The 24,386-nt window shown below is 33.9% G+C and overlaps 4 protein-coding genes across 8 annotated transcripts; 2 read left to right on the forward strand and 2 right to left on the reverse strand.

The window, feature by feature from the left end:
* The first annotated feature begins 166 nt into the window (after positions 1-166).
* Positions 167-3,929, forward strand: LOC149735550 (putative imidazolonepropionase). The gene is made up of 9 exons (XM_089878829.1): positions 167-425; positions 628-832; positions 1,186-1,274; positions 1,520-1,675; positions 1,919-2,144; positions 2,490-2,614; positions 2,735-2,828; positions 3,175-3,335; positions 3,700-3,929. Exons 1-9 carry the CDS (start codon positions 274-276, stop codon positions 3,794-3,796), a joined length of 1,305 nt encoding a protein of 434 aa, XP_089734955.1. The 5' UTR covers positions 167-273; the 3' UTR covers positions 3,797-3,929.
* Positions 3,841-10,928, reverse strand: LOC149735551 (PX domain-containing protein kinase-like protein). 4 transcript variants are annotated; one of them, XM_089878824.1, is made up of 18 exons: positions 10,744-10,928; positions 10,606-10,656; positions 10,051-10,285; positions 9,644-9,795; positions 9,211-9,285; positions 9,035-9,139; positions 8,606-8,662; positions 8,193-8,297; positions 8,073-8,124; positions 7,456-7,565; positions 7,056-7,173; positions 6,431-6,561; positions 6,297-6,374; positions 5,949-6,035; positions 5,726-5,774; positions 5,332-5,388; positions 4,905-4,924; positions 3,841-4,285 (listed from the first exon to the last, which is right to left on the reverse strand). In XM_089878824.1, the coding sequence occupies exons 1-17, from the start codon at positions 10,837-10,839 to the stop codon at positions 4,911-4,913; spliced, it is 1,572 nt and encodes a 523-aa protein (XP_089734950.1). In that variant the 5' UTR covers positions 10,840-10,928; the 3' UTR covers positions 3,841-4,285; positions 4,905-4,910. The 4 variants fall into 4 exon arrangements, with proteins under 4 accessions (XP_089734950.1, XP_089734948.1, XP_089734951.1 ...); XM_089878822.1 differs by lacking the exon at positions 4,905-4,924; XM_089878825.1 differs by lacking the exon at positions 8,606-8,662 and having other exon boundaries at positions 10,744-10,927.
* Positions 10,929-11,229: 301 nt separating this feature from the next.
* On the forward strand, positions 11,230-15,106 carry LOC149735552 (gem-associated protein 2-like). The gene is made up of 8 exons (XM_089878830.1): positions 11,230-11,498; positions 11,619-11,694; positions 12,039-12,212; positions 12,635-12,722; positions 12,891-13,027; positions 13,386-13,504; positions 13,838-13,943; positions 14,554-15,106. Exons 1-8 carry the CDS (start codon positions 11,320-11,322, stop codon positions 14,644-14,646), a joined length of 972 nt encoding a protein of 323 aa, XP_089734956.1. The 5' UTR covers positions 11,230-11,319; the 3' UTR covers positions 14,647-15,106.
* On the reverse strand, positions 14,708-22,154 carry LOC149735553 (uncharacterized). 2 transcript variants are annotated; one of them, XM_089878828.1, is made up of 9 exons: positions 21,997-22,154; positions 20,264-20,379; positions 19,142-19,316; positions 18,500-18,734; positions 18,073-18,263; positions 17,381-17,613; positions 16,945-17,110; positions 15,520-15,723; positions 14,708-15,070 (listed from the first exon to the last, which is right to left on the reverse strand). In XM_089878828.1, exons 1-9 carry the CDS (start codon positions 22,025-22,027, stop codon positions 14,808-14,810), a joined length of 1,614 nt encoding a protein of 537 aa, XP_089734954.1. In that variant the 5' UTR covers positions 22,028-22,154; the 3' UTR covers positions 14,708-14,807. The 2 variants fall into 2 exon arrangements, with proteins under 2 accessions (XP_089734954.1, XP_089734953.1); XM_089878827.1 differs by having other exon boundaries at positions 19,115-19,316.
* Positions 22,155-24,386: the final 2,232 nt, after the last annotated feature.

A 24,386-nucleotide genomic window follows, 5' to 3' on the forward strand; every position in this document is an offset into this window, starting at 1 on the left:
CGTCATTCCTGCTGAAATGCAGCATAGCAGGTTACGACCGAATTGATGTTCGTGTTGTTAAACTCGCGTTAGTATATCGAGTGTTTTGCAAGAATAACAAGTCGCATAAATTGCCCGAAGCTCTGTTTATGTCAGGTATATCTCGTTATCCTTGCGATTAATGCACGGATAAATACGCAATGTCAATTTCGTATTTGCTATAATACGGTTATATACTGAAACCAGGTTTTATAAAGAAATATATAGTTTATTGGTTTATGTATTAATAACGATATGGAAAGCTGTAAACTTCTGATTGCTGGCCTCAAACAAGTCGTACAAGTGTGTAAGAATGGCGAGCGTATGTTGGTCGGTGACGCAATGAATGACGTAGCTATCATGCAATCTGAAGATGGAAATTGTGGATACAGCATCGTAGTTGATAGGTAATGTTATGAGTGAATGTACCCTACTATTTCGATGCACGAATTTAACACATTTGACCACGCCAAAGAGTAAATCAGTTGGTAATCGCTTTTGGGGGTTCCCCTATTTACCTAAACCAAATTGTAAGTAACATGTGTGATTCAAAATGATGTATGACTATAATAATGCACAAAAAAATGTTAATTAAAATTACATTTTCAGTGATGGAAATATACATGACATCGACACCGACAAAAACATCAATCATAAATACAATGGGACACAGTTTGAGAAGAGCATAGATGGAAGAGGATGCTGTGTGATCCCGGGATTAGTTGATGCTCACACTCATCCAGTTTGGGCGGGAGATCGTGTTCATGAGTTTGCCATGAAACTTGCTGGGGCTTCATATATGGAAGTTCATCAGGTTTAATTCAATGAGCAATAAATTGTATTCCTTTATTTAATTAAAAGAATAAATGTAACGCATTCATGTTTGCATAGTGGTAGAACGACGGTCACTATACACGAGTGTTATAATTTGTACAATTCATGCCTTCGTGCGAGTTACCTTATATGTAACGAATCTGTATCTTTTAGTCTAGAAGCAACCACTCTAACCATTAAATTATAGTCTTAGAATATTTCCTATTTTGCAGGGAAAAACTGTTTATTATATATAAAAATAATTAGCCCTTGGATGGAGCCAAGTAGAGTCCCACATTTTAAGATTAACAATGTCTTTGATTTTTTAATATTCTATGTAAAAATTTCTTGTAGGCAGGAGGTGGTATACATTACACTGTAGAACATACAAGGGCTGCAAGTGAGAACGAGCTTTATCAGTTGCTTAAGCAGCGTTTAACAAGGTAGTAGTTGTTAATTTGCTTCATTACGTTATTCACCTTTATACTAATACATTAAAAAATATATTATATGGTTTTATAATTGTACAATGAGTTTCTTTACAAATGCTATGTGCCTTAAATAAAATATAGATTCAAACTGTGCTGTTAACGAAAAGTTTAAAAAAAATTATAGTGAAAACATAATCATCACTCTGGTCAAGTAATTTAAAAGATTCATTATTAATACATGTACATTCCCAATACAGCATGGTAAAATGTGGAACAACACTGGTTGAATGTAAAAGTGGGTATGGGTTGGACACAGAATCTGAATTGAAAATGTTGAGAGTAATTAATCAAGCAAAAAAGAATAAAATCATTGATATTTCAACAACATATTGTGGGGCACATGCAGTTCCTAAGTAAGATTTAAAAAACTTTATTTTAAAGAAAAATAAATATCAATTTAAACCAATTTAATTCAGTAAAACATATATAAACCTTTTTGTATTAAATAAAGTTTTGGAAAAGCAGTTCTATTTTTAAGTGTGTAAAGTAACATTTTAAAAATTTAGTATGTAAATATGAACGTCTATTATTTTTTGCTTTATACTATATCATTTTTTCCCTTTTTTATGAAATATATAATATTTTCATTTTTACAGGGGTTCTACATCAGAAGAGATGGTTAATGACATCATAACTAATCAACTACCTAAGCTTAAACAAGAAATAGATTCAGGAAAATTACAAGTTGATAATATTGATGTGTTTTGTGAGAAGGGGGTTTTTAATGCTCAACAAACACGAAAGATTTTGGAGGAAGGAGTTAGGATGGGACTCATGATCAACTTCCATGGTGATGAACTATCTGATTCTGGATCTGCTAAAGTAAATTTAATCTATATTTTGTAATGAAAAACATAACTAGAAAATAACTTTATGAAAGTTCAGAAAAAAATCTTACTCTTAAACTTTTAAAAGTTATATAGGTACCCTGCCTTTTCAAAAGTTAGGTGCCTATGTAATTATTTAGCCTTGCATGGCAGGCCACAGCAATCATTATAATACAAACCCAGGCTTGCTTATGAGTTAACATATGTGTAACTTTATAAGTGTTTATTTTTTGGATTTTTTTATTTTGCAGCATTGAGCCCTAAGTTGTATAAATTGTAGATGTTCTGTGGCGCAGAACACACATCTAATATCAATAGTAACCTGTACTTTGGTTTGTAGCTTGGAGCAGAGTTAAAGGCACAAGCTATTAGTCACTTGGAAGAAATATCAGATGAAGGAATAAAAGAAATGTCAAAATCTCATTCAGTTGCAGTTATACTACCAACTACTGCTTATATTTTAAGGTTGGACAAAATATTTTGTTGTAACTTTTTATCCAATATTTTAAATGTTTTCAAATATATACAGCCAACATATTGTTGTCAAAACCAGCAGATTTCTTTGAATATTACTTTTACTATCAGATTAAAAGCACCGCCCGTTCGTAAAATGATCAAGGCTGGCGTTCCTGTGGCTCTTGGCAGCGATTTTAATCCAAATGCTTACTGTATGAGCATGGTAAGTATATGTTTCTTTCTTAATTACATTTTTCCTTGGAATATATATGTTACAAAAGAGATACTAGTCTTGCTGTTTTGAATAAATGTTACTTACTTTATCCTTGCGTGGCCGGAAAACGACAGTCATTATAACACGGATGTTCATACACCTTGCGCCAGCTTACGAGTTACCATGAATGTTACTTTGTGGGTGACTAATATGATTTTAACTAATATGATCTTTATTATTGTGATCAGCGGAATAAAATAAAGAAATTGTTATGTCCTCTTCTCCTTTTATAATAATGTGCAATGTTTAAATGATTTCTAAGAAATGGGATTTTTATTAAAACTATATTATTCAGCCAGTTGTAATGCACCTTGCGTGCGTAAACTTCCACATGACGATGGCTGAAGCTTTGACAGCATCCACTATTAATGCAGCTGCTGCACTTGGTATGAGTGATACACATGGTAGCTTGGAGGTCGGGAAAAAAGCAAATTTTGTCATAATTGATGCACCAAGGTCCGTTTCGTGTGATTTCATGTTATAGGTTTTATATGCTGTACTGGTTTATTAGTCAGAATTCTGTTTTAGAAGTTATAGTCCTGTTGTGTTAAATTTGCCCAGCCATAGTTGTTTTCTTTTGTATTTTTATATGAATAGTTATCTATTTTTACTCTGAATTTGCCCAAAATGCAAAACATTGTGCTAATGTTACCCATCAGGATAGATTTTGGATTGGGCTATCTCATTTTTTCCTTTTTTTTTAGTTTTTTATCCATAACGATGGTCATTTTCTTGTAATTCCATTTACCGCTTTAATTAATCAAATCTTCAATACCATGTTTAAAGAGATATGTAATGTTATCTAAGTCCTCACTTACAGGTGGGAACACTTGGTTTATCAATTTGGTTGCCATGATGATGTCATAAAGGCTGTTGTTCTTGGTGGTGACATCATACACATGAAACATTCAACATAACAATTCCAAATACTAGATTACTTTCTATGCAAACTTACTACATGTTCGATATCATAGGTGTTTATTGCACGAGGGGGTTATGTTGTATATTGCATTTCCACACTAATATAAGATAAAGAAATCACAAATGAAATGAACTCGAAATTACTTTTTTGCATGCCGTTAAATTTGAACAAAATATGAAATGGTGATAAGTGGGAAAATTCGATAAAACTTCAATTTTTTTCGGAAAAAATCAAATTTAAAATCAGCTCGTTCGACTCGCTACTGCCACCATGCGGTGAGCTCACACTTTCGGACCAGATTTGTCGACTGTCACCGATTTCTTGAGACTTGCTTTACTAAAGCCTTGGATGGAGCCAAGTAGAGCCCCACGTCCAGCCCCCGCTGTTGGGGGGGCTACTGCAGGGGTGCTTCCACCGTTTGCCATTGGAGGAGGAGGTGGTGGGGGTACAGCTGGGGCCGGGGATGCTGGCGGAATCCCTGAAACTGGTCATGCAGAATATAAGGTAATAAATTTGTGGTATATTTTTTGTATGAATTTAAAATATTTTTTTGAAACTGACATTTTCTTAATTTGTTCAAACAGCTGTTTTAAATTCATTAAATACCTGGTAGCAACATTATTTTTAGTTTCCATATATTTTTGTATAATTCACCAAACGGAAAGTTTGAAACATTTTTCTTAATGCTGTGCCATGCAGACATGTTACGTAAGCTTGGCCATGCACTGCTAAGCAACTATAAACACTTAGTATTTGTGGACATGCAGGTTGTATGTGATTAAATACCACAATGCAAGCTAGGTTATATAACCTTTTAAAATACGAAAAACGCCTATAACGATTATATGAAGTTATATAACCTTTCAAAATTCAAAAACGGAAAATCGTATATTTTATATAAAGACAACTGCAACATAAAAGCAGATATAATTGATTGGTTTTTTGAAGTAGCTAAAGTAACCAGAGCCAACATGCTTATATATAAACACCGGATTTTTAAAGAAAACATAAAATTAATGAAACCTGGCGAAATAAAGGTGAAATAAAGTGAGGGTTAGTTGGATAATTACGTGCAAAAATATCTACATGCTGTGTGAACAAACCTGCTTTTAAGTGTTCGATGCTGCGTGAAAAATATATTATCGGTAAATATGGCTGACCATGGCATGAAATTCACTCGCGTAATGTGGATGTGGTCTAGGGGTGAAATGTGTGCCAAAATTTTTCAGATATTTTAGTCCAGTGCTATGTCTTAAAACTGCCTTTTGCCTATATCTTGTTAAGTTGGAAGACATTTAAAACGCCTATTTTTTTCTGCACCTTTTTTACAGAAAATAACTAATATTTATTTATAGAAAATTTTGAAAGCAAGTGCTTATGCACTACTAAATACATTTTTCCTTTGCCGCAATAACTAGACATGCTGTTGAGTTTTTGAATGTGTAAAATGAAAACTTAAAAAATAACTTTTTGTGTTAGACTTTAGTTGTAAAACAATCCATACATGCCGCATATGTTTGATGTGAATACCTGGTGTTGTAGTGGAACTTGTGGTTGATGCTGGGGTGGTGGGGGTTAGACCATCTCCTTAAAAAAAAACACTTTTTAATTGGGAATTTTGTTGGCTGGTAGTAGGCTAGTAGCATGTTTGTTAGAGCGCTCGCCTCTAGACCAGCGGCTGCCACAACTTTTGGCAGATGTGTATTTGGGCAAGACAATTAACTGCAATTGCTTCAGCAGTGCCTTATGTGGTATCAAATTGTCAGTCATACAAATAATAATAAAATCTAATAAAATAATCTCGCATAAAATAGGACACCACTCCTGTGTTATATTTACTGTCACCAGAATAGTTTATATATACAGTTCTTCCAAACCATAATGTCAATTATAAAATATCACTTGAACAAGTTGATATACTGACCACTTTTATCTGGTGATTCTTCCACAATATCCAACTTCATTTGTGATTTCTTAAAAAAAAATTATATTTTTTAATTCTGTCCAAGATACTAGTATATGATGCATGTGTGGTTAAAAAATACCAATAAAAAAGTTTTTTTTTCGATGTTTTTATGACCATGTTACATAAACACATTATAGCAAGTTTTTCATTATATATTATTAAATTGTTGAAGTCAAATTACTTTTCTTGCTTCTAATTTCCTCCGTCTTCGTTCACTATCAGAACTATGGTGAGCTTTCACTTTTGATAATCTTCTTGTTTGGCTTATCTGGGTAAATATGTTGTTACAATATTTATTACCAAATTTGTAACATCAGTAACTAAAAAAAATTTATTATTTTATTTTGATTTGACATTCGTAATAGTCATTGCTCTCTATTTGCTATTTAATTAACATAACCAAAAATTTATCAAAGGATACCGGGTTCGAGACTCAGTCCTGCTACCAGTGATAGCGTGTGTTTTACCATACTACATCCACATTGTTACATAGTTGTGTTATTATACTATAATTAAAAACACAACTTACCACTTTCTGTTCATCCTTCAGTTTTCTCTCCATAGCTTCTTTATACTGACGGAAAGTTTCTTTTAATTTGCTCGGAATCTAAAAATGTATTTGTTACATAACACAGCCACCATTATGACATCACAATCGCCAACCTTAAGCTGTGGTTTGATACCGACAGTCGTTACCATTTCGTCAGCGAACAGCGGGTGGCTCAACAGTGCCTCGAGTGTTGGTAAACCATTTTTACAAGCTTCGACACTAAGTATGGATTCAAGCACAGAACCTTGGAAAAATTTAAAGTTTTAAAAAATTCTTTTATATTTTTAATTACTACAGTTCATCTTATTTTAGTAAAGAAGCGATACTATTATTTTCTTGTTTCTTTTCACAATTACACACTAATTTCCTAATTTCTCTTTAAACACCTTGTACAATTTTCCAAATATGTTTTATGCAAAGAAACATTTTTTAATCTATTCTTCCGACATATTAAAATGTTTCTGAAACATTTTTGACACCAAAATGCCATGTTATACTTTATACAAACAGCATTATGCTCCACTATTTACCTAAGGTGTGTGGGATATAGTACCCTGACATTGACAAGGTAAATAGTAACTACCCAAATTTTACGTACAGTAGGGTGAGCGAAGGTGAGACATTTTTAACTCTATTTTCTCGTCCCATTTGATTGTTTAAAACCTGATCAGGATATTTGGATATTACGTGTTAAAGGTGTCCCGTCTCCCCCCACCCTACTATATTAATCAAACTTACGAATTTCGGCAGGACTGCTCATTGGAAGCGAATCAATTGTTGCTTTGTTCAACTGACGTCCATACACCATCTCATATAACAAGTGACCAAAACTGTAAACATCTATGGACTCAGAACTCTATGAATGAATGTATACCATGGATGTAGATTTGCGGAATGTAAGTAATTTTTCATTATTTAATAAATATATATATTATATATATAACCTAAATAAAAAAACATAACTTAAATATAAAAAAAAACATATCTTGAAAAGTACATTAGATCTGTTTATGTTTTAAATAACATAAAAAAATAGATTTTTAAGAAATTTTTTAATTTAAATAAATTTATACAATCTTTCATTTAACATTATATATCTTTACAAAAAATAATACGACATGAAATTATGAAAACTCACATGAATTTTTCGAAACTGGCTGTAGAACTGTTTATAGTATGGGGGGATTCCCAGCATATAGTTTTCAATGTCAATCAACTTACAAACTTCTTTTTCAATCAGGATATTGCCTGTTATAGGAAGTTTCCAATATTGGTTACTTAAGTAGGTCATTTAGTTATATTTATTTTGCTCTTTGATCAAAGAAAATTTCAGTTTACCCCTATACATCATTGTGACAAACAATACTAAAAATTACAATTTTTTAAAAATTAAACCTAAATGATGTAAAAAAAGTCAGTAATTTTTGCTACATGCTAAATTATGCCATTTTGTAAAAGAAAATTTTAGTGTACCCCTATACCTTAAAATATTATGCCAAAAAATATCCCAAAATTGTTAAAAAAAAAACTTTTTTTAAAAGTAACCAAACTTTTGCAAAAAAGATACAATCGTTTTCAAAACGTGCAAAATTATCCCATTTGATCAAGGAAAATTTGAGTTTACTCAAACTATTTTGACAAAAAAACGCGAAATTTTGCGAAAAAACTAAGATTTTCCACAAATTATCTACATTTATGCAAAAAAGAGATAGTAATTAGTAATACATGGAAATTTATAATTTAAACAACATTTACCTGCGTGTAAGTGATGAAATGCCAACCCCTTATCATGGAGGAACTTGACCACCTTTTAAAACATAACAGTTCAAACAGCTACACATAAACTTTGTAACAGCGCACATAATTACACCATACCTCCAATATCTGTCGTCCATATTGTTTTATTTCACTTAATGTGAAACATGAAACAACTTTTGGGTTGCAATATCTTCGCAAATAAGATGCTTTGCTCGGTTTTGTCTGCAAATTAATTTGGCCAATATATATATTAACACATGAGAGTTTATTTTTTTATTTAATCATTTTCTTTTCAAATAAATAAGTTTTAAAAATCCCTATAAATATTTACACGATTTGTTTGTGTTTTGACAACACACACAAAATCATTCCGATATTTTATACATTGTGTATATATTGTCCCTAGGGATGCACATTACAGAATAATTAGGTATTCTAGGATATCCTAGAATACTTTAATTCGAATCTAGAATTCAGAATCTAGAATTTCAAATCTTTTTATATTTATAGGAAAAAATAATTTTACCCACAAAAGTCAGTTTATTGTCATAGCAGCCTCTTTCATGGCAGCCTTGTTGGATCACAAGCTGTAAAATGATCAAAAATTGTACTATTGGGTAGTTTTTGCGTCATGAAACGTATAGCAGGCTATGAAAAGACGTTACGAAACGTTTACTTTTAAAAGTTTTTAAAATTAATAAGTTTCAAAAATTGTTAATATAGTATATGAGACGACGTTTAATGACGTCATTAAACAGAATACCGAATCCCGTAATTAGATTTGAATACAAAAGGATTCGAATCTCATGGATTCGAAATTCTGTAATGTGCATCCCTAATTGTCCCATATTTATACTTTTAAAACCACTTACTAAATATTTCCGAACACTTAAAATGAAAAAGTTTTAATTCTAAAAAAATTCAAAACAACACAAATACAACTTTCAAAGCGTCCCCACCTTGCAAAGCATATCCCTTAAGGACCCTTCCTTATGAAAACCTCTAATAATCAATGCTCCATTTTCATTTGCTAATGCAACGTTCACAGGATATAGTGATGGGTGCTAAAAAAAATTAATCAAAATATTAATTAATTTTTTTTGCTTGCGATTTCTAAATAGATTTTATTTCAAACCTGCATATTTGGAAGTAACTTCATTATTGCTGCTTGGTCTTTACTGCTGAGTAATCTACTTGGTCCATATTCAATCTGTAATTTATTGGAGTAAGGCTAATGCAACCTCTTTTCAAATTGATATGGTAGACTTACTAGGTGGCTTAAAAAAAAAATTACATCCCAATTATATACTTTCTTTTTTAAAACTCTCTATATACATATATCTTTATTTTATATTTTTTAGACTGCACCCATTCTTCAACATAAATCATGGTTTAAATGAATTATTGACACTTATTTACCCTTTTATAAAAATCTCCGTTTAATGGCGGACACGCACATCTACAATGTTAGCAGCATCAAGCATTGAACCTAGTACTATTTAGATACAGAGTAAGCAGTCTAACCACTGAACCGAGATATTATTATGTTCTAGTTCATACAAATTCACCCATGACAAGAGGAGTCTTTGTTTTGGTTGATCTTTTGGTTTAATGAGGAAGAAACTCTTCTTTAACCTCCAACCAAGTTCTTTCAAAGGTTCCACAACCTCCCAGTGAGGTTCCGAGCGTAAAAACATTGAAACGTATTGAAGAGAAAGTTCTGTTGGTGGGAAAATTGGAAAGGATTATGAAATATTCATTTTTTTTATATATGCTAAAGAGTAAAGACCATAAAAAAACAGGTTATGACTTAAAATTTAAGAAATACCGGTGTGAGCATTGAAGCATACTGAGGAAAAAACTCTGGTGAAAATAATTGGAAATGTTTATGAAATGATCAGTTTTTATTTATTCATTCAAAGGCCATATAAAACAGGTAATGGCATGATATTCACTGGTGTGAATAATCTTTTACCTGTTTGGTTGAAGTTGTAGTTATTTGGGTCCAGGAACTTTTTAACAGTATCACACGCGGCGAGACCAGGGTGACTTAAAACAGATTCAAGTAACACTTGTAAACCGTTCTGTCTCGCAGCGATGAATTCTCGCTCCATATTTCCGAGAAGTTTCTTTGGTGGAAGAGGTAGGTCAACTCCCGCAATTTTGAGCGTTTCATGAAGAACAACAAAATCATTGTATCGCCTTCGTAACTGTAAACAATTAGTACTTGATTATTAAACACTGGTACGGTACTGTATGTTAATAAGTAATCAATTATTGTTTAGTGGTGTAACCGAGGTCAATTGATTTTTACCTGCATGATTGGCATGTAGGCTTGTTATTATCACCATAAAAATATAAATGAATGTAACATACCTTATTCTGGCTGGGCTGGAAAACGACAGTCGTTATAACAAGGGTATTCATTATTCATACAACTCGTGCCAACTTACGAGTTACCATGTATGCTACTTTGTGGGTGATTGTTTTTTTATGTTAATAAAAGTAATTACAATTGTAAATCAAATACCTGCCAGGAGTTTTCTTTTAAAGGTCCCCGTTGTACTCTGATAATAAACTCCTGAAAGATAACACACGAAATTGACAAATTATTAAGAAAATAGCGTTTTAGGAGAGGTATTACTTTAATTATGAAATGAAAACTTACAGTGTGTGATTGTATGGTTTCTGTACCAGTTATGTTACATGTTAATAGTTCTGTATCATCAATTACAGTGGCCTGTTCCTTCTCAAGCACAGACATTGCTCTAATTGTCCAATATACGAAAATATCTAAAATGAAACGCGGCCGCAGTAACCTTTTCTAGAAAATTACAATATATATTTAATAAATTATCAGTATAAATATTTTATATATATATTTCATTTGTATATACACTGTTTGTTTAATTACGACCTAAAGTCATATTTAAATAATCGTTAAGTTTTGGAATAGGCCCAATCTTTGTCGAATTTACTTATATTTAATAAATATTACTTGTTTAAACACTTTTAAAAAATAAAATTAATTTTATGTAAAATATATAGCGACTTTTTTCTACTTTTATTTACATTATAAATGAATTTAAAACATTTTTCCATATAGTTAAAAACATATTTGTGACGAAAATACTTTTTTATGATACATGTTTCATAGACATCCAATATTTATATAAACAACTTTTTGCTCTTGGGATTTCGTTACTTGCTGTCTTTGGCTCTTTGCCCAACGTTTAATGCAACAATGTCATCAATAAACACATCAGAATGCCCAACCGGTGAAAAATTATCGGCAGATCCGATACAATATGACCACGCACCGGGCAGCAGTCCATTTTTCAAGCTTGATCGAAACGATTTCACAGATTATGTTCCTTCTCCAACTTTACCTAGCAACCCTCATGATTACCTAAAAAGTGTCTGGTAAGTTAAACATGACTGCAATGATCCTTTGGGTGTCGTTTTAAACCTAATGGTTTGTAGTATACACTGCATTAATATTAGCCACCAATAGTAATATATATTTGCTTCATATTCTTGCAGGCATGAAGCACAGAGATGTCCTGATGTTGTTGTTGCCAATATTGACCCTGAGAAGATCAAAAGTTCAAAACCTACTGTAAGTAAATATGGTTCATTGATTATACATTTGGAAGCTTATAGGTTTTGTTTACGGCGCCATAGCAAAGTGCGTGGGGTGCCTGCGTTCTAGTCCAGAGTCTACAGGTTTCGTGCTCGATGTTACTACCATTGTGGACTTGTGTGTGTCTTTGGGCAAGACACTCAACGGCAAATGTTTCCCTGCAAATTTAAATACGTGGTATGGTGGTAACTCAGCAAGCATGAGATGTTTGAAACAAAACACCTGTGTTATTACGACTGTTGTTCCATCCTGACAGGATGGCTAAGCTTCAATCATTCATTCATTTAACTTTGATCTTGTATCCTTGTTTTTATTTTCAGTCATTTGTACATCATAAACTGCCTGGTTCAGAGCATGCACCAACTAAGCAATGGTGCGACCATCAAATGGTTTCATTCAGTCGAGCACGGGAAGATCTAGCACGACACATCGCTCGACTTAAATCAATAAAACGACAATCGAAGAAGAGACCAAAGTTACCAATTTATCCTTTGGTAAGGTTTTTGTATTATTTTAGTGTTTAGATCGTATAACATATTATATTGCGTAGGCTGTGTCTTTTGTGTGTAATACCTACCTTATGCACACTGTCGTGTAAAAATCAAGAGCACGTCACTTCACATGGCCGATTTATAGATTGACCCATTTTTACAGATACCGATTATCAGTCAATAGTAAATATCGGCTGATAATTAACGATCCACCGATATATCGGTCGACCTCTACTGCTTTTGCTAATAATTTAGACGGTTTGATAAAGAGTTCAATTTATACATTCAAACCAAGTTTGGTACTAGTAAAGAATTCACCTACTTCATCATCTGCTTACTACTCTAAACCTCACTTCTTACCTATTGCCTTTTTAATCTGTCATTTTCACTTTGATAGCTCAATAGTAAACCATGTTTTTTCGCAGCCAAATTGGGACGATGAACAGAATTGGAAATATTTTTGTCTTGGTAACAAATTAAAAAAGATATCGACACCTATCTCTGAACATGTTGGTGAGTCAAAACCAATACATCACTATTTATTTAAATTGTTTAAGACTTGATATGCAAGCATGAATGTTCTTAACCTCTTAAACAATTAAATTAAATAGTTAAACTTTTACCTAACCTTGATGAGTCAAAAAGTCGATGGTTTGATCATTCTTCACAAATTGATCCTAGGTGAGGAAGATGAGGGTGAAAGTGAAGAAGAAGAAGATCAAATGATGACGGATGCAATTGCTCCTCCAAAAGATGATCCTCCATCACCAATGATGGGAGACATGGAAGACAGGATCGTTGATCTTTCCACACTTCAGGTAATTTTTTGCTTATTTTTGTAAATAATACTAAACGTATATTAGGTCTATTGTATATGATGTAATCATTTGTTAAAAATTGTTTTTATATTATTTCATTTCATTTTATTTTCTCCTCCCATTTGGTGGTAAAGAAAGAAAATTAAAAAAATTATAAAACCGACCCCCATAGACCAGTGTAAATTGTTTAGAACACGATTAGGATACTTGGATAATATGTGTAAAAAGTGTCCTGTCTTCCCCCAACATACTATATATGCATACTTAAATAATAATGTTATAGGTCCTTTAAAATTTGTCCATTTATTATTTTGACCAACAATCACTAAATATCTGATTTTGTTATCATGTACTTTAGGAAGGGTACCCTCCTTTAATGAGAATAGTTTTAAGAATGGAACAAAAGCACATTGAATCAAATCTTGAATTCCACATAAAATGGCTTAACGAATCTGGTTTTTCAAAGCAACAGGGAAGGTGGGTTCATCTGTGTTTTATTGTGTTTTTAATTCCATTGTTTGCAGCCATAAAAATGACGTAGTCATACTCATACGCATATTCCTTTGTTACATTAACTTATTCCTTTTTGAGCCTAACATATCTAATGGCTGTTTTTTTATTTCTAAGTTTCTTTTCGTAGTTTGTATGAGCTAGGACTACCCTATTTTTTCAAAGTAAATTACACCTCAAAACAGGTATATATAATATGAAATATTGAAATCTATAAAATTTGTAAGTATAAATAGACTAATACAAGTGCTTGTGGTAAATATGCACCACACTACACTAAAAAATTTATATAATTTTTAGATGGATTTTTACTTTGTTGACATTACTTGAGAAACCACTGTTCCCAACAGTAGTGTCCACGTTGCGTAATTTATCACGAGAATGTGCAAAACTTCGAGATCAAAATGTAAGTAGGATTTTTACTGGTTTAGGGTTTTACATGAATTGTTATTATATTTTCGGTTTTAATTATTTACTTTTAACCCTGTAACTGCTCAACTGGGTACCAAATGTTACTTAAAACAAATGTTATTTTTTTCAGTCATAATTTTTTAACAACTTTTGTAACAATAGGTAATAGGTATCACAATATTTGAAAATTTTTAGTTAAGTTTTTTAAGTTTTTTTAACATACAAGTTTAAGAGAGCCCTACTTTACTTCTAAATAAACTATGGTTTAAGTTTTGGAAAGGATTTGGCGGTTAGAGGATAATTAGAAATGTTAATTTGCTGAAGAAGTGTTTACCACCGTTTGATACATTACCTACATATGTATACGGTACACTCCAAAGTGTATAGTAGGGTGGGGGGGGGGGGGAGGGAACACCTTTTCATTCTTTTTCTTGTTCTATTTGGTAGTAAACGAGGAACATTCACAGGAATATATAACTGTATTCTCACGACTTCCATAGACCGTTTTTAGTTGTTTAAAACACGATTAGGATATTTTGATATTATGTGCTAAAGATGTCCCATCTTTCACCGAGGTACTGTATCAATGAATCTTTTATATGTAGAGCACAAATGAGGAAAGTTTAAACGGCCTCAACCTGATCATTTGCATCGTTGGTCGGTATTTCTCACAATCTGACTTATTGGATCCAGCATAATATGAAATATTCGTCTCAACGCTGCAAGAGCCCTACCTCGCAGAAAATCTTCGAAATTCAATAAATTTAATGCTATTTATTATATACCAACTCTTTAAGTATAAATTCGACAGAAAAGTATTGCCGTATTTTTGCATTGTTTAACACTTAGTGTTGCAGCATCAAGACGTCATACTTTCCTTAGCGTTTTCGCACGCTTCTTTTGTGTTCGGAATTTCACAAATGTAAGGGTTCATTTTAATGCAGTTTTCGTCATTCCATTTAAATTCTGGATCTCCTTTGCTTTCTTCCACACAATCTTCTGTGTGATATTGTTTGTCTGGCCGGTTTCTCGGAAAACAGTTGTAGTCTTCACCGTGGTCATATTTGCACACCGTTCCGTCCGCCCACACCTTTCGTCGCTCGTAGTCCAGATCGTCCAAACCTGGATATGTGTGAAAATGATTAATCAAGAGAAGAGTTCTGGTTTGTATTCCTAGGAGTTGGGTTTTGCAATGATAGACAAATACTATAATGCAGAGAGCTTTTGCATGAAATACCTAGTTTTAACCATCAACAGTTTTCGGAAACGTAGCGTGTTTACACGACTGTTTCCAGTCCTACCTATAAACTGTAATTCATATTCAAAACGTTTTTACTCGTGCTCAACTTTTAACAAGTACAACGATATATTTGGCGCGCTTTTAGAAATTGACAGCGGTCCATGGGAGTCGTCAAGATACGAATTTATAATTCTTTGTTTACTACTATATGGAACGAGAAATAGAATAAAAGGTGTCCCATCTTCCCCCACCCTACTATACTCAAAATACTACCAAGAAAGAAGCCTAAAATATTCCCAGTGCTGTTAGGGTAAAATACTAAGTGACTCGCCTATCCAAAAAGTTGTTAAGTCCGATTGCTGCATCAAAATTTCCAAGAAATCTTGAATTCTGGCCGACTTTGGCATGGCTAAGAACCCTCCTTCCAACGCACATATTCTGGATGCGTCTCGATAAGTTCTTAAATCCTCAAACAACCTGTAACATTTGCAGTCTAACTCCTCGTAACCCCAAGGACATGGATTAGGTCTTCTCCCTTTGAAAGAAATTAACACAAGTTATTAAAAACAGTGACGCCAATTTAACGAAGTTTAGTACCAATGTACATGGAGCAAACAAGCCTACAATTTATTCCGAGAATTAATGATAAGTGCAGGTAAAGCGAAAGTGCACATGCATTAAGATCCTAATTGTTGGTTTTGCGGTTGCCGACTTTTTTGCCACTTTAAACTGAATAAGCGCAATGAAATGGTTATATCTGAGGCCGTGGTTTTATAAATCTTTGAATGTTCTTTGTTTACTATTAAAAAAGACGAGAAAACATAATGGAATCGTGTCCCATATTTCCCCACCCTGCTATGTGTAACTCGAATAAATGAATGCAACCGGTGCTTTGTTTAATACACCTCTTCCCAACTTACTAGTCACCATGTATGTGACTTTGTGGGTGTTTTATATATATATATATATATTTATATGTATATTTCGTATATAGCTGACGATTTAGTTTTAGACCAGTGTTGAAGCGAAACTTTTTGATAAGAGGCTGACCCGCTAACCACTGTACAACGACGCGTGTGTAAGCATGCATTCAACTTTACCCCAGAAACGTTTACAGTAGACATCGTGTAGTTTACTTTATTATTTAAATACTTTATTGCTGTCAAAACTTTTTACGACTTGTGTGCTATGCGATTCAGCAGAAGCCATGTGCATTTCTCTCATAAACGTTTACTTTCGTTTCGCTTGGAATTTAGAAACAATAATCTAACCATTTAGTAAGAAAGTACACGCCTATACTATTCTAACAAGTGTAAATATAACTTGGGTGTGACCGGTCACATAGGAACTCGTAATTGTAAAGTTTATACACACGCAGCTGCTGTAATATTACTGTTTCGGTATCGCATTAATTACGTTTCATAATAATTGGATACTGTATTACATTTCATTCTGACCAGCTGGTGTACCACACCCAGCTATAAACAAACACTTTTCATTGTTTGTCAACAAAATGCACCATTTTGTTTACGGGTCATGTTAGGACAACTTTGGCTAGGACTGTAGGCACGTGTCAGCTGAAATGTTTACAAATAAAAAAGCCATTGAAAGTTTATACAAACCTTACCGTACACAGATTAGTTGCATTTAAAAGTATGCACGTCGTAAATGCCTTTCATATATACGAGATTAGTGTTTAAAAATGCGAGAAGCAGATTACTATGTTCTATCTGAACGCTAAACTATTTTCATTTACCTATGTCTCTGAGCAACTTTGCTGCATGTCGTCTCATCTGTCGTTTATCGAGAGCTTGGTGCCAAATGTAAATATCTTTAATATCGCCTTGAAAATGAGGGTTAAATCGCGGGTTTCCTGGAAGTCTGAAATCTCTTCTTCCGTTGCTGAATCTTCCTTTTTCGTCCTGAAGATAATGTTATATAGTAGGGTGGGGGAAGATAGAACACCTTTAGCACATAGTATCCAAATATCCTGATCATGTTTTAAACAATTACCAACGGTCCATGGGCGTCGTGAGGATCCGGTTTTATATTTCTTTGAATATTCGTTATTTACTACCAAATGAGACGAGAAAATAGAATAAAAACGTATCTCATCTTCTCCCAACCTACTATAATACTAATAAACCTCCGAAACAAGAACGGATAACAAAATAAAAACGAAAGAATCTAACCCTTGCATGGCCGACAGTCATGGGTGCATTGCTGCTTAAATTTCCCACAACTTGCATGTAAGTTCCTTTTCCATCTGGCATGCCGTCAATATAAGGTGTTATAACCGCAATGCTATCACCGTACTGGTGCCTGTCAAACACAATGCTCACAACTGTCCATTTGTTGTCTGGTATGGACGATTTCCCGTAGTCGATATGGCCTGGACTTTGATTTGCATAAAACGAGATCGTTTCTGGGGGGAAAATATAGAAAGCTATAAATTTTTTATATTATCTAAGTTTTATACTATCTAATATCGCGACCTATTCTATAACAGCGGGTTCATGCCTCTGCGAAGCTTAGAATAAATGTTTTGAGTCCATAACCTATATAGGCTATATATGGTAGGGCGAAGGAAAGATGGGGCACTTTTTTATTCTATTCTTGTCCGATTTGGTGGTAAACCAACAACATTTAAAGAGTTTAAAAAAAACGATCAAGATATTTGGATAATATGTGCTAAAGGTGTCCCGTCTTCCCCCACCCCATTATAAAAACTGTGGTGAATGAAATATGACATTACATCTTTTTAGACCACGGACTCCTAATATATTAGGAAGTCTTGCGCTTTATAGCCAACTGCAGTTTAGGAAGACATGCAACTTAAGATATTTAAGGTACACGTTTTTATTAATCAAACAAAACCACTTACGGCCGTAGTAGCTTGGTACCACGAACTCCCAACCATAATTATCCGTGTCCCGTTTCGAAATAATCCGAGCACCCCGGTTTGATTTGCTGTTGTTGTCACTTGGCCGCAGACGAATAAGTGCAGTTAATGTAAAGCTGTGATCGTCCAAGTCAAAATCCGTACCGAGGTCAACATAACTGTTGTTTTCGTGGCTAAAAGGTATATGGTAGGATGGGGTAAGATGGGACATGTTTTCATTCTCTTTACTCTAGTCCCATTTGGTATTAAACAAAAAATATTTACAGAAATATATAACCACATACCCACGACTCTAAAAGACCGCTGTTAATTGTTAATAACACGATCAGAAAATATGAGTTTTAGGTTCTAACGGTAGAATCTTATCTTGCCACACAGTAATATATATTATCTATGGATATGTGCTCACCAATAGTCAATGTTCCATACTCGCGTTGGATGTGGAATAATAACGTCATCCATCCCACGTCCCATCCGTTTTCGGAAATCTCCCTTTAAAATTTGCCGCATAGCTCTTACTATGTACAGGTTCGGATTGAGCTCAGGAAAATCTCTTCTTTTCCCCGGCAGACGAGTCAGCTTAAGTTTAGTTACGGTTTTTTCGCTCACTAATGGAAGACATATTTTCTGTCCGGGTATAATTTCTAAGAAAAAAACGTGGCTTTAGTTAATGCTAAATAGAAAAGTCGATTTATATAGTACAGTGTGTTTTGTGTTTTAATATATTTTCCAGATTGTTTAAACTAAAGTAATATTCCTCAATGTACATAATTATACGATTGACTTAGATATGTGAACCTTGTTTTAAACGTGATCTTGTTGCACTAATGAATAAATGTAACTTATTTATTCTCGCATGCCCGGGCAACGACAGTTGTATTACAAGGCGGGTGGTTTGTTTCATACCAAGATTTTATAAATTGGTAAACACCCTGACACTCGTGTGGCAGACTTGCAAAGTACTGCTACCTATACTAAAACAAATATGGATTAGCATACGAATAAGTAATCAAATAAAATGTACCGAAACCGGTTAAGATTTGTGACGTACCCCCTTCGTCATCAAATGCCACTTGTTCGAGCAGTGATTGGACAAGATCCATCTTTAACTTCCGCTTCCGGTTTCTCACAGATTGCGTCATCTTCAGACGTTGATCCCGCAGGAGGGCAGGAGAGAGTATGAACGAAGATGGGATATGAATCTCCCTATATGGACTTACTCGGCCCTGTATTTGAGCAACATTTTATTCAGCATATATTGGTAATTTATTTATGTTTATATGTAAATAGCTGCATGATTACAATAGGTTTAGATAAGATATGGCATTTTTATGGCAAGCAAGGAACTATATATGAATTATATACCCGTAGCTTCACGGCTCTAACTGAGCATTGTTAAAAAGACGAATAAAAATATGGGATATTTTGCGTTGTATCCTATTTCGTACAGTGCGCAGTACTATGTATAGACTTTGTAAGGTGTGACATTGTAGGCCGCTAAGAATATTTAAGTGGCTGCAACCGGTAGGGTACTAATTTTCTGCTAAAACTGCGGAAGTAATATATTTTGTGAGGCCATTTAGAAAAATAAGTCACTATAATGTGGTTACCTCTACGAAACGCTCAAATAGTTATCAACTGTATGTGTAGCACTTGAATTGGGTCTTAAATACAAAAAATGGTTTACTGTCAATCTTCTTCGGTTATATAAGGGTATACTTTTTTATCGTCCGGCGCCGTGGCGTAGTGGTTAGCGCGCCTGCCTGTAACCATTAGGTAATGGGTTCAAGGCTCGTCGCTGCTACCATTGTGGGCGTATGTGTCCTTGGGCAAGACACTTAAGGACAATTGCCTTAACCCAGTGGTCACTAATGGGTTGTCCAAATTATCAGCCATACATAAAAAAATGAAAAAATCCAAAAAAAATAATCACCCACAAAGTAACATACATGGCAACTCGTAAGCTGGCACGAGGTGTTAAACCCGTGTGATAACGACTGTCGTTTTCCGGCCACGCGAGGATAAAGTAAGTTACATTCATTCATCAGACTTTAAACATATGGTTTTAAAAAAAACAAAAAACTTTAAACCTATGAGTTTGGAGTAAAAATCAGAGAAATTAATAGCGTTATTTAACTGGTAGTATTAGTTTAAACAAGATGCAAAAACTGACCTTAGTACCGTTGTACATCCACGTTCCGTTGGTAAATACAATGCTTAGTTTAGGTGCAGCCATGCCGGTTACATTTGTCGCAGTAATGTATTTCAAATTCAACATAACGATGTAACCTGAGTATATATAAATGTTAGTTTAAATAGTAGGATTAAGATGGTCCAGGTTTTAATTTTATTCTCCTATTTCGTATAGTGTTTAATGAATTATATAACCTTATCCTCAAGACTCTAAAAATGAAACGATTAAAAAATATAGTATATTATGTGCTAATGGTATCCATTTTATCAATGTTAAACTGTGGCAAATAATTTATTTTTGCTTTAGAAGGTATCATTTTAAAATATAGTAAACGTAAAAAAAGCTTGTACAAGCCCATTGATTTCTTCGTGTGTTAATTGCGATATTGAAGTTATATAATACTACTGGGGAAGATGGGCCACTTTTAGCACATAATATCCAAATATCCTGTTCGTGTTTTAAATAATTAAAGACGGTCTATTGTAGTCGTGAGGATATGGTTTTTATAATTCTTTGAATAATCGTTGTTTACTACCAAATGGGACGAGACAATATGTTTTATCGTCCAAATACCGATTACATTTACTTCAAATACATTAAACTTGCTGTATGTTAGTTATTTACGAGTGTACTATATAGCAGGGTGGGAGGAATGGGACTAGAAAATAGAATAAAAAGATGTCCCATTCCTCCCACCCTACTATAGTACACTCGTAAATAACTAACATACAGCAAGTTTAATGTATTTGTAGTAAAGGTAATCGGTATTTGGAAGATAAAACATATTGTCCATTAGGGATTCTATGCGGAGTACATCTAAAGCTTAAGTTTAGAAGTTGTGCTGTTGCATGAAAGTTATAATTAGACCAAGGGGTTATAATTAAATTCTTAAGCATATTTCAATTTTAAAACGTTTTCACAAAGGGGCAATATCCGTTTTAGACCGATTTGGAATTTAACAAAGAATGTTTACAAAAATATAAAACCGTGGTCCCCTTGAGCGTTGTTAATTTTTTAATCACAATCAGGAAATATAGGACATTATGGAAACGGTATCCCATCTTATCCCCACAGTACTATATACTCATTACCCTAAAAAAAATATAATAACACACAATTTCCATTTATAGGTCTCTTTCTACAACGGAAAACCTTTAAGTTGTAAATCGCATATGGGGAACGATGGATGAGAGTTGATTACTGGGATTAGGGGTCATAAAGTACGTCAAGAATAGCGCGATTTTCACTGGTACGTCACACCCGGCAATTAACTGTACGTGCACCTTGAGCTCGCTTGCCTTTAGCAAATATAATGAGTTTCCGAGAATACGTTACTTTGTAATAACAGTCGTTTCCCCGTATTACACAAAACTACTGTAAAGTGGTTGGTACTTGACAACGTGAAGTAACGCAGCGTTTTATGCCCAATATCTTGTTACATGGTTTGAAAAAATCTTGCTTAATTCATATTCAGAGAATTCCTTTTTTCCCAAACCGAATGCCTAATCATTTAATAGGGACCCAAACATTAATCTAAACTTATTAGGCGACCTATATTTTGGAAACTATATTTACTCAATACAGAACATTTTGTAAGCATATAAAGTGAAGTGTATATTCCACAGTTTAGCAAATACTTAAGATAAAAACTGTAGTATAAAATCTATTAAATAACTACGAGTCATTGGTTAAAACGCTCTAACCGAACTTACCGATACAGAAAGCTCCAACGTAAATCTTCATAATAATTGTTGAATATTGCCGCTCAAAATCCGGAAACGCACTCGCATAAAAATTGTTCAATTTTTTCCTTATGAAGTCTGTTGCAACTTCTAAGGGCGAATTGCTAAAAATGATAAAAATAGATTTTAATTTAAACTGACAATAACCCTAGACTTTTTAAAACAGAACGGAGTATTTCAGCACGTAAAGTGCAGTCTAGTCTAATTAAATAGGCTGCTACGTAAGAAAAAAACTAATTATATTGCCCGGGATACCAGGTGTATAGACAGCACTTGACGGTACTTTGTCCAAGTGACAGCAACCGCAAACCATGTCCTGCATTTGTTTGGTGATGCCTTCTTCTTTATTTATTTGTTTGGTCGGAGTAAAGTTAAAAAAACGGAGTAAAGCCGTTGTGGTAATGTCGATTTATTATGTCGCGAGATGTCGCTACTGATCAGTGTACTTTACTGGGTCAGTTTGAAATATATGAATGAATGAATGAATCTTACTTTATCCTCGCGTGGCCGGAAAACGACAGTCGTTATAACACGGGTTTAACATCTCGTGCCAGCTTACGAGTTACCATGTATGTTACTTTGTGGGTGATTATTCTTTTTTGGATTTTTTTTTAATTTTTAATGTATGGCTGATAATTTGGACAACCCATTTGTGCCCACTGGGTTGGAGCAATTGCCGTTAAGTGTCTTGCCCAACGACACATACGCCCACAATGGTAGCAGCGACGAGCCTTGCCCATTACCTCTGGGTTACAGGCAGGCGCGCTAACCACTACGCCACAGCGCCGGACAAATAGTACTGTTGGGTAAGATTAGATACCGTCAGCAACTAAAGCCCATATTTGCTGATCGTGTTTTTAACAGAGTCGCGAGGGTACGTTTATGAAATTCTGTAAATATTCTTTGTTTACTAACAAATGGGGCAAGAAAACAAAATGAAAACATGTCTTATCTAACCCAACCTATTATATCTACATATTCAGTGTTTTCAGATACAATTCCGACAACATTATTTAAAATAAATAATTGACTATTAGAAGTTATTAAATATTTTATTCGTTTAGTTAAATATCGCTAATAATTTCCGTTTCTTTTATTCGTGTTATAATATGGGACGTCAAACTATAGAATCGGGACTCGAATCCTGTTCCTAATTCGCCGAAATATGATTGTTGTATAGAAGTAACTGAAATCAAAACGCCAAATTTTATTTTCAGTTTAGCAACGTTACTATTGAAATCGGGACAATATTGTTATTGTTTTCCGGTCGAGGACACAGCCATTCTTAAAATAGGGCGACTTGATTGACACAATCAACAGTGTATATTGAAAACAGTGTTTGCCGTATAATTCAATAGAACTGAAAGTTACAGATGAATAACTTCATTTCCCTAGAATGTGATGTCCAATATAATGATACAGCTACTGGTTTAATGTCAAATCCAGCTGCTGGTTTGGTACCAAAGCAACTCAAAATGGATTATTTCGCAGAGATGCGCCGTTATAAGGTTATCAATAAAATCATCAAACAACAGTTATGCTGCATCCAATCGCAAGCACATTATAAATGTTATTTTGCCTATTGTCGGGACTTAACCAGCTTTTTGTAGAGGCTCACTTTTATAGCCGATCGATCACATACAAGTTCAAGGTTTGTATAAAAACATGTTTTGAGTTTTGTGATGCATATTTGAAACGACACACCTACGAATCCATGTGTACTGTGCGAGAAGAACTATGCATAATGTTTCTGTGCGTCGTTTGGGTTCATTTTAAAAATCCTTAAGTTGACTATTACATTTTACAGCAAGTTATGAAGAAAAAGATTTGTCACTTAAGTGGATAGCATCTATCATTTTTCTGAACGAAGCCGTGCGCACTTGAGCGTGGCGGCCTCACCCCGCTAATCATTCATCCGTGACTGAACTCGACATTCACAAATTACATGCAAGCAGAAAAGAAGCAGAAGTTTAAGGAGTTCCTTTTTTAATTTCACATTTTTGACAAATTTAATGTTCGGTGTATTGGTCAGTATAATATATTTCAGTCTGCGCGAGAGAAAATAGCTCGTCTGTGAGGCGTGGCTGGATACTTTTCAAAACACAAAGCGGATTTAGGTCGCTTGTCTGGTAACTAGCACATGATGTTCAATAGGGCGTGTTGTGTGCGTTTGGTTAACTACCACAGCAGCAAATTCACTTTATGTAATACTAGATGGTTAGTGTAAATATTAAATGTTTTTTTATGTAATATTTTTTTAGTTGTTAGGCAACTACAACAGTGTGTTTATTCCTTGTTTATTTAAGTACTGTAAAGTTATAATTTATGCTCAAAATGTTCAGTATACATTGATAGAACTG

This window comes from Ciona robusta, chromosome 5, assembly GCF_009617815.1.
Source record: "Ciona robusta chromosome 5, ASM961781v2".
Classification (NCBI taxonomy): Eukaryota; Metazoa; Chordata; class Ascidiacea; order Phlebobranchia; family Cionidae; genus Ciona; species Ciona robusta.

What these genes read in the sequence shown, in the direction of transcription:
- LOC149735550 (XM_089878829.1), top strand. Translation starts at nt 274, where the DNA reads ATGGAAAGCTGTAAACTTCTGATTGCTGGCCTCAAACAAGTCGTACAA. An exon ending in GGGGCACATGCAGTTCCTAA is followed by an intron (nt 1,676 to 1,918) that starts GTAAGATTTAAA and finishes TCATTTTTACAG; the next exon opens with GGGTTCTACATCAGAAGAGA. An exon ending in ATGCTTACTGTATGAGCATG is followed by an intron (nt 2,829 to 3,174) that starts GTAAGTATATGT and finishes TATATTATTCAG; the next exon opens with CCAGTTGTAATGCACCTTGC.
- LOC149735551 (XM_089878822.1), bottom strand. Translation starts at nt 10,839, where the DNA reads ATGTCTGTGCTTGAGAAGGAACAGGCCACTGTAATTGATGATACAGAA. An exon ending in TAAAAGAAAACTCCTGGCAG is followed by an intron (nt 10,286 to 10,605) that starts GTATTTGATTTA and finishes AATTGTTTACAG; the next exon opens with TTACGAAGGCGATACAATGA. An exon ending in TAAGGGATATGCTTTGCAAG is followed by an intron (nt 8,663 to 9,034) that starts GTGGGGACGCTT and finishes ATCATTTTACAG; the next exon opens with CTTGTGATCCAACAAGGCTG.
- LOC149735552 (XM_089878830.1), top strand. Translation starts at nt 11,320, where the DNA reads ATGTCATCAATAAACACATCAGAATGCCCAACCGGTGAAAAATTATCG. An exon ending in TCAAAAGTTCAAAACCTACT is followed by an intron (nt 11,695 to 12,038) that starts GTAAGTAAATAT and finishes TTTTATTTTCAG; the next exon opens with TCATTTGTACATCATAAACT. An exon ending in AGTTACCAATTTATCCTTTG is followed by an intron (nt 12,213 to 12,634) that starts GTAAGGTTTTTG and finishes GTTTTTTCGCAG; the next exon opens with CCAAATTGGGACGATGAACA.
- LOC149735553 (XM_089878827.1), bottom strand. Translation starts at nt 22,027, where the DNA reads ATGAAGATTTACGTTGGAGCTTTCTGTATCG. An exon ending in ACAAATCTTAACCGGTTTCG is followed by an intron (nt 18,735 to 19,114) that starts GTACATTTTATT and finishes TTTTTTTCTTAG; the next exon opens with AAATTATACCCGGACAGAAA. An exon ending in CTTAACAACTTTTTGGATAG is followed by an intron (nt 15,071 to 15,519) that starts GCGAGTCACTTA and finishes ACACATATCCAG; the next exon opens with GTTTGGACGATCTGGACTAC.